The following is a 9,456-nucleotide window of genomic DNA, read 5'->3' as shown; positions in this document are numbered from 1 at the left end:
AGCCCCATGCTGCGTTTCCTAATATTAACTATTTACTAACTAGTCTGCCTAGTTAAAATAAATACAAACTTATCTGTGAAATAAAAATAAAACCTAAGCTAGCTACAATGTAGCTATTAGTTATATTGTAGCTAGCTTAGGTTTGTTTTTTTACAGGTAAGTTTGTATTTAGTGTTAAATAGGTTATTTAGGTAATTGTAAGTTTTATTTTGATTTATTTGAATTATTTTTAAGTTAGGGGGTGTTAGGGTTAGGGTTACGTCGTTAGGGTTAGGTTTAGGGGTTAATTTATTTATGTAGTGATGCGGGAGGGCAGCAATTTAGGGGTTAATAGGTTTATTATAGTGGCAACAATGTCAGGGAGTGGCGGAATAGGGGTTAATACATTTTTTAAGTGGCGGCGATGTCCGTAGCGTCAGATTAGGGGTTATTCATTTTATTTTAGTGTTTGTGATGTGGAAGGGCCTAGGTTTAGGGGCTAATAAGTAGTTTATGGGTGTTAGTGTACTTTTTAACAGTTTAGTTATGATTTTTTTGCTACAGCATAGTAACGTAAAACTCATAACTACTGACGAATCTTGTGGTTATAGAGTGTACCGCTCACTTTTTGGCCTCCCAGGCAAACTGGTAATACCGGCGCTATGGAAATCCCATTGAAAAAGACTTTTTAAAAAATGCGGTGCATGACGGCCAAAAAGGTGTGCGGTACACCTATACCTGCAAGACTTGTAATATCAGCATTAGGGAAAAAGCACCGCTATGAAGCATAACAATGCTTTTTTACTCAGAATGCCAAACTCGTAATATAGCAGTTTGAAATTAATTTCTATTTTTTAAATGTGCTTTGTTCTCTTGTTATCCCTTGTTGAAAAAGAATACGCACATATCCTACATTAGTGGGAGCTAGCTGCTAATTGGGACCTGCACAACATTTGTCTCTTGTGATTGACTAACTGCATGTGTTAAGCAAGCTGCCAGCAGTGCACTACTGTTCCATCAGCAAAGGATAACAAGAGAATGAAGAAAATTTGATAATAGAAGTTAATTGGAAAGTTGTTTAAAATTGTATGTTCTATCCAAATCATGAAAGAACATGTTTTCATATACAAATTACCATGTTAGTGCAAGTAGGAAAACTGAAAAAATGCCACTTATTTACATGAAAAATTATGGAATGTATTAATCAATTAAAAAAAAATATGTCTTTGCATAACAAAAACAGATTAGGTAGACATCTATATTGAGGGCCCAGAAAATGGAAGAAAAAAAATGCTACCAAAAAAAGTGTTGACTGCTATGCATGTATAAAAATAATTCTATTAATAAAAACTTTAATTATGGCTCCTTTTACTTCTCTGTTCCTTAGACTATAGATAATGGGATTTAAAAGAGGGGTTAAAACACCACAAAATAAAGATAAATACTTTTCGAGGTCAGGAAGATTATTGTATTTAGGACCTAAATATATAACTATGGCTGCACCATAAAAGATGCAAACAACAGTAAGATGAGATGCGCAAGTAGAAAAGGCTTTACGTCTCCCTTCCGCAGAGTTAATATTAAGTACAGATCTGATAATAAAAATGTAAGAGGTAATAATGAAAGAAAATGGAAGCAGTAAAACGACTAACGTAATTGGAAACAACATCAGCTGCGTAAATGTGGTGTCCACACAGGCGAGGTCCAGCAATGCCAAATATTCACAGGTGACATGGTTTATTTCATTTGGTCCACAAAAAGGCAAAGATATAACTTTTAATGTTGGAAAGGTAGCAAAAACGCAACCAGACATCCATGAAGAAAACGCAACCTTAAAACAAAATCGTGTGTTCATAATTAAAGCGTAACGTAGAGGAATGCAAATAGCAACGTATCGATCATATGCCATTACCGCAAGAAGGATGCACTCAGTTTCACCTAAGACAAGTGAAATATACATTTGTGTGATGCAGCCATTAAAATAAATAGATTTTCTTAAAGATATAAAAATAGTCAGTGCTTTGGGTATATTACATGACGTAAATAATATGTCTATTGCCGATAAATTAATTAGAAAATAGTACATTGGGCTATGCAGATGATGATCAGTGATAATAAGAAAGATGATGATAATATTTCCTAGCAATGTTATAATATAAGATAGGAGAAATATTATAAAGTAGCCTATATTTGTCACTGGATCCTCTGAAAGTCCTGTGAAAATAAATTCAGTCACTTGTGTTTGATTTATATTTTCCATTGGTCTTCTTAAATCATTATTGGCTAAAATTCAAAGTTAAACATTATGTTCAAATATATTTTAATATGTATTTTCAAAAAAATATACTTAAAGGGACAGTCTAGTATAAATTAAACTTTCATTATTCAGATAGGACTTTTAATTTTAATCAACTTTCCAATTTACTTTTATCATCAAATTTGCTTTTTTTCTCTTGGTATTCTTAGTTTAAACTAAACATAAGTAGGTTCATATGCTAATTTATAAGCCTTTGAGGGCTGCCTCTTATCACAGGCTTTTTCAACACAAAGAGACAGAAAGTACACGTGGGCTGTATAGATAATACTGTGTTCAAGCACAGAGGGTTATTTAAGATGTAGCACATTACAATGCTAAATGCAAGACAATCGATAATAAACAGTCACAGTCATGTGATCAGGGGGCTGGAAGAAGGTTCCTAGATACAAGGTAATCTCAGAGGTAAAAAGTATATTAATATAACTGTGTTGGTTATGCAAAACTGGGGAATGGGTAATAAAGGGATTATCTATATTTTAAAACAATAACAATTCTATGGTAGACTGTCCCTTTAATACTTGTAGTAAATATAATGATGCATGCAAATACCATACAATTATAGTATAATATACACAAATATTAATGTGAATTATACCCAATATGAAGCTATACTTTGTTACTGGTATAAAACACTATAGTCAATTAGTATATAAAATAGTATGCAAAGCATAGCGGGGTAATCACAATTTATGTGTCTGTTTTTATTGTCTAAATCCTTTTAGGAACACAACTTCATAGAATGAATATAAAAAGTGTCCATGTGGTATAATTTATATTAACACAATTCTCTAGATACAATAAAACCCAACAATGAAACAAAAATCTTGCTGTAAAATTGTGCCACATCTTTACCTCTCAGTAATTGCGCAATTTAAAATGTTTTAGAATGCCATTCATCAAAGCAAGTTATGTTTCATTGTATTTAAAGGAGCTGCATTTTTCATTTCTAAATATACTGTCAAGGAAAAAAAAGTACCTACTAAACATTACTAAACAAAATAAAATGGAAAAAATACACCTTCTATAAAACAGCTCACTCTTACATACAGTATGGTTGAAAAAAATTAAATAGTTGAAGAAATAAAAAATAAAATAAAAGCAAGATATACTCTTCAGCTTTGAATTACCACACAATGAGATACTTTATAAGGGCAAACATTAAGGGCTTGTTTCCATTGAGGTGGTAAATTGTGGAAACTGGCAAAAAAATCATTTATCTCCATTAATGTCTATGGAGATTTTTTAAGTTACCACCAGTTTACACAGTACCCCCTCAATGGAAACTAGCCCTAAGTTGTGGTTTAGGGGAAAAATACAGAGCACGCTTTGAAAATGCTCTAGAACACTGAACTGAAGAAACTGCAATGAATTCCGAAGCTGATCAGGCCTAAACAGCGAGAAGCCTTAGCAGCCTATTCAGAGTCCATGAATCTAGACCACTGGTTTTCAAACTTATCCTCTGGCTTCCCTTAAAGGCCATATTTTGAGGATATCTGAACTGGAGCACAGGGAAATAATCAAATAAGTATCTGAGAAGTAAACATGGTTATTTTACCTGCTCTCATCCAAGGTAAAATTGCAAACCTGGACTTTTGAGGAGGCCTTAGGACAGGTTTGACCAACGGCTCTAAGTATTAAGCAGCAGATGCTGATTTTAAATCTTGCAGAGGTTTCCACAATGCTTCTAACCCTCTTAGCCACCTCTGAGTTGGTAGAGATGAATCACCCTGAATATGATTGAAAGAGAGCATTGGGCATTGTTCCTCAAGCAAGTGCTTGTGCAATGCTACATCTGGGCAGCAGACTGGGAATTGCCATCAATTTAGTACATGTTGTCTCAAGATTATATTATATCAAGTTGGAACAATATTGAAACTTAACATAAAAAAAAACCTCTTCTTATTTAGACAGCTATATGGTGCTACTCCAAATTACATCTGTAACCCAATCAACAAAAGCAAAAAGAAAAAAAAAACCTTGATATCTATCTACCAATCACACAGATATCTATCTACCAATCAAAGCAGTCTCATGAATTTTGGTAAAATATACTATTAAATGAAAAGTATATTTCTAAAGTTTTAATCTTAACTAGAACTGTATTGCCGGGTGAGGACAGAGAACAAGCTATTGAGTTATTATTCATTCCCGATTGAGCACCTCTTCTTTACTAGTTTATATTTTACTTTAGTTGTTTATATTTTACTTTACTTGTTTATATTTTACTTTAGTTGTTTATATTTTACTTTAGTTGTTTATATTTTACTTTAGTTGTTTATATTTTACTTTACTTGTTTATATTTTACTTTAGTTGTTTATATTTTACTTTAGTTGTTTATATTTTACTTTACTTGTTTATATTTTACTTTAGTTGTTTATATTTTACTTTAGTTGTTTATATTTTACTTTAGTTGTTTATATTTTACTTTACTTGTTTATATTTTACTTTAGTTGTTTATATTTTACTTTAGTTGTTTATATTTTACTTTACTTGTTTATATATATACAGAATTTCTTCAAATTTTCTTGACTACTAAATAAGCACAACATCAAAGCCAGATGGTGCCTTAAAAATAGGAGTATGATAAAAAAAAAATAAACCTCAGTGATTACATACAACAGCAATCAGATGTTCAAGACAAAACAGATGAAAAAGAAAGTCTCCCGCACGTACTGAGGCAACACTTTACCAATTAGAGACATCAGTCCAAATGTACAGAAAATCAAACAAAAAATAAAGAAGATACCCAAGCAGAGTATTGCTGAACCACGTAAAGAAAATGTAAGAGAACAAAGATTCGTAACGTCTGCTGCTAATTCTGAATGTTTGTTATCTAATTTATTATTATTATCTAATCTTCAACCAAATGGATCACTACCCAAAGAAAACTTTAAAATGTTTTGCAACAGAATCCTTCAGCTTGTGAATTAAAACAGCATCAGCTAAAACTTTTATATATAGAGTATTTATTAAAATCAACATGTTTGTTGGCAATCGAAAACTCATTTTCATCAGAATTACAGTAAGTGGTCCATAAAACGTCTTCATTTATAAAACACATTACAATTTCACATGTGCAATACAGACGCAGGCTTCACTTGGTATCTATAAAAATTGATTCAAATCTCTTACCATGTCATTTATTTTAAAAAAATCATATAATTATTATTTTGTATTATTATTTGTAAACTACTGCAAAATTCTCTAACAGTAATAATATCAAATAAATGTAGGCTAACTCTGCACTGATTAACTTTTCTAGCGGTTGAATGATTACAATAATAAATGAAAGTGATGACTTGCAGCCATAAAGAATGCCATTATTATAATGTAACTAATGTACTGTGTGTTTCTGTTCCGTACCCCTGTTTGGAACCAGGTTTTGTTATTAGACTCTGCCTAATTGTTCTCCTCAAACTGTCCTCTGGTTTGTCTGACCATCTTTTCACTGCACCTTTTGTAATGCATCCTGAAGCACATCTCTGATGTTCTGCTGACTGTGAAGTCCCCTCTAAAATGTTATAAACTGCAAACACAATTACACTTCACTTTGTATTTATAAAAATGGAGTACTGACATTATTCACATACAAAAATAGTATTTGTGCTATTTTCCTCGCCTACAATTCCATGAACTAATTTCAAATAAAGTTACTATTCTGTATCAAGAAAATGTTCTTTGAAGCAAAAAAACACTAAGACCCTGTTTATTACCCCTATACTTATATTAAAATAATTATTTTATTATGATATTTTAGCTACATTATAATAATGGTAGAGCAACAAGTTAGAGGAGGCCTAGATAAAGGCAAACAAAGCACATCAAATGGTTTAGTACAGAAAGCTTTTTAGAGGGTTGTTAACAAGAGAAGCTGTAATTTTGGTCCAGACACACTACACTGTCCTTTGATTTCTTGCCTCTAGTTCAGTATAGTTTTTCTTTATTATATTGTCATATAATCCTGACAATGTGTGTTTATATTTCGAAATATATATATATATTTCCTGTATATATCAGTGATGGCCAACTTCCTAACACATGGGAGTCACAGATCTATGTTCTAGAAGCATTAGAGGGAAAGTAAAACACTGTGTAATGACATGTTTCTGCACACTTCCAATAGATTACTATTCCAGCACATAGTAAACTATTTTCTTTCTTGCTGCAACTGTTTTTTCAATGTTCAGACTTAACCGACAATCTTTATTTATTTGTATAATTAAACTTGTTATGTTACAATCTCAGTGTTTACTGTCTCTTAAAGGGCCATATATAAAATTAAGACTATGAAACACAAATGTAATGTATTTCCTAAATAATGCCACGTTTACCAGGGTCTGATGTAGGTAAGGTTGTAGAGTACACTCTATCTGCTTTCTATCTGCTTTCTTCTTTTCATCTTGTAGCCAGCCATATTTTAGTTCCACTCCAGTGCAATGCGCTCCCTGCAGATTTGCGGCTAATCTACCACTAGCAGGGGTGTCAATCATCCCAATCGTGGCAGATGAGTTATGGAGCAGCAATCTCACGACTGTTGCTTCTTAACTCTTGTTTCCAGCGATCTGGAAACTATGGGGGTAGATTGCAGCATCCGCTGCTTGATAAATCTACCCCTTGGTGTAGAAGACTCATCGTATCATTTGCAGTTTGCTGAACTGTCCTAAACCTTATTCAAGCTGACACATAAGATAAGTGCTTATGCCCCATAGAATACATTTGACAAATATTTTTATGTTAAAATCTTACATTTAGATATTGCAAATAGAGAACTTATAGGATTTTTCTTTGCATATTGCTGCTAATAGCATACTACCTAAAAAAAAACTTGTTCATTAATTCAGCCATACTGTATATAACATATAGAGTGCATGATATACATAATTATTACCTCTATTATATAAATGTGTTTTCCACTAGTTCAATAACAATATATACATATAAGTTTGATCAAATATAATCTCAAAAATGTTTCTGTTAAATGGCACATGGAAGCATTGTGGTTCTTAATGATATTTCTGAAGATTTCTTTCATTATATAATGTGAAATCCCCAGTGATAACTTTATTAAACAATACAAAACAAATTAAAAATCCCAAGTTTGCTGACTTGACCTATGTTAATTAAATCCCTCTGTAATTAATTAATTCACATCTGGTGTGTAAGCAGCACTTTATACCAAAGTATATAGAATCCTTAAAATTTAGAGGAAAAAAGGGAAATAGGTGTGTATAATGACCTTTAAATACTTTTTTCTTAATGTACGAGCAAAATTAATGTGGTATTAATCCATGGGGGCATATTTATCAAGTTCCGTATAGAGCTTGAGGCCCTTGTTTCTGGCGAGCCTTCAGTTATCAAGAAGTTATGAAGCAGCGGTCTAAAGACCACTGCTCCATAACTTGTCCGACTGCTCTGAGGCCGCAGACAGAAATCAACCCGATCAAATTCGAATAAGAATCTGCAGGGGGCAGCATTGCACCAACAGTTCACAAGAACAGCTGGTGCAATGATAAATGCCGAGAGCGTATGCTGTCAGCATTTATCGATGGGCAGCGATGTGCAGTGGACATGATACACTACTTCGTATCTTGTCCGCTCGCACATTGTTAAATATGCCCCCTGGTTTAAATTTCGTGTTATCTCTCAATATACTAAGACGAACGAGACAGGACCTCCTTAGGCTGCAGAGAGATAGCAGGAACATTAGGAATGGTTAAATAAACAGTTTGGTACATTCTGAGAAAAAAAAGAACAGACTGGAGAGCTCTACAATACAAAAAGGCCTGAATTTCATTTCAAATCCATTGTGGTGGCGTACAGAGACAGAATTATGAAAATTGTGTCAGTGTCCAAATATTTATGGAACTAACTGTGTATAGTATATACTGTATATATATATATATATATATATATATATATATATATATATATATATATATATATATATATATATAAATATATATATATATATAAATATAATATATAAGACCTTCTATGCTACCACATATATATACAGAGCTGAGTACCAGCACCTCGACCATTTCATAACAGATAATATTTGTAATCATCATGTAAATACTCTAGTTTTCACAAGAGGTGGCTACAAAATATATCAAGCATTGTACATAACTTTGTCCCTTTGCTTTTCTCAAAGTTACTGAGCATAATATATCAATAAATAATCTTGAAAACCAGCTCCTTTATTCTTACAAAAAAGCACTGTATATGTATCCCACACTAACAATAGCACAAAACTTGCAATATACCCCTTAATGTATGTTGTTGCTTGAAGATCTTGAACCATTGGTGAAAATACATTTTAGGTTTACACATGGTACAGTGGTATAGGTTAATCAATGCATTTGCTATTTTGTCCTTTTATTAATCCTACTTCAATATAAATTTGCTTCTTATCTTATCACCTGACTCTTTTGCTTCCTAAACACTTCTTCCATGGGGATCACCTTCATCTCAAGATGATAAAGGATCACTTACAAATAACAACCCACTTGTATCTATACATTATACCCTAAGTTTACAGGAGGCTTGTTTTATCCCCATCCCTTTTGACCAAAATACTTCATTTTTTTCCATGAATTTATTTACGGTGATCACCTGCATTTTAGAGGGACATGCAATGATTCATTTGAAAGAACAGGCTACCCTCTTTCACATCATTGAGCAAATATTCCCTATATTATACAGGTGGGGTCAATATATATGCTTTTTCAGAATGTCTTTCTATATGGGGCAGTGCCTTATCATCAGTGGCTATAAATGACAGTAACTAGAGACCTCTAGCTCTTTGTCATGTACTCACTAAATAATAAAAAGAGGAGATATAAAATATGCAAGAAATTATCTGTACCAGGGAAGTTAAAGCAAACTTAACAACAAGATTACAATGTACCCTTTGGACCCTAGCAGGGGGTATACTTTTTAAGATCAATAAAGTAATCAGTGAACAGTGTCTCCAGGAACAATGGTAAACGTAACTCAAGAATGCAAACCAGCATGTCACTTAAAGAGGGTATTGAAAACAGGGGGTAATAATTCCATAGGTGGAGAGAGAGGCAACAAAGGGGGAAGCTAAGTTTCCCTCTCTCTCCCTTAACACAAACACCCTGTTGGGTGCTCAGATTAGGATGTATTTCAATTA

At 32.8% G+C, this 9,456-nt stretch overlaps 1 protein-coding gene across 1 annotated transcript; it reads right to left on the bottom strand.

The window, feature by feature from the left end:
* Nucleotides 1-1,294: 1,294 nt before the first annotated feature.
* On the bottom strand, nt 1,295-2,239 carry LOC128656849 (olfactory receptor 13F1-like). The gene has a single exon (XM_053711015.1). It carries the CDS (start codon nt 2,237-2,239, stop codon nt 1,295-1,297), a length of 945 nt encoding a protein of 314 aa, XP_053566990.1.
* Between the last annotated feature and the right edge of the window lie 7,217 nt (nt 2,240-9,456).

The sequence above is a fragment of the Bombina bombina genome, chromosome 4 (genome assembly GCF_027579735.1).
Source record: "Bombina bombina isolate aBomBom1 chromosome 4, aBomBom1.pri, whole genome shotgun sequence".
Lineage (NCBI taxonomy): Eukaryota > Metazoa > Chordata > Amphibia > Anura > Bombinatoridae > Bombina > Bombina bombina.
Note: the sequence above shows the minus strand (reverse complement) of the source record. Positions and strands in the feature narration are given on the sequence as shown.

What these genes read in the sequence shown, in the direction of transcription:
- LOC128656849 (XM_053711015.1), bottom strand. Translation starts at nt 2,239, where the DNA reads ATGGAAAATATAAATCAAACACAAGTGACTGAATTTATTTTCACAGGA.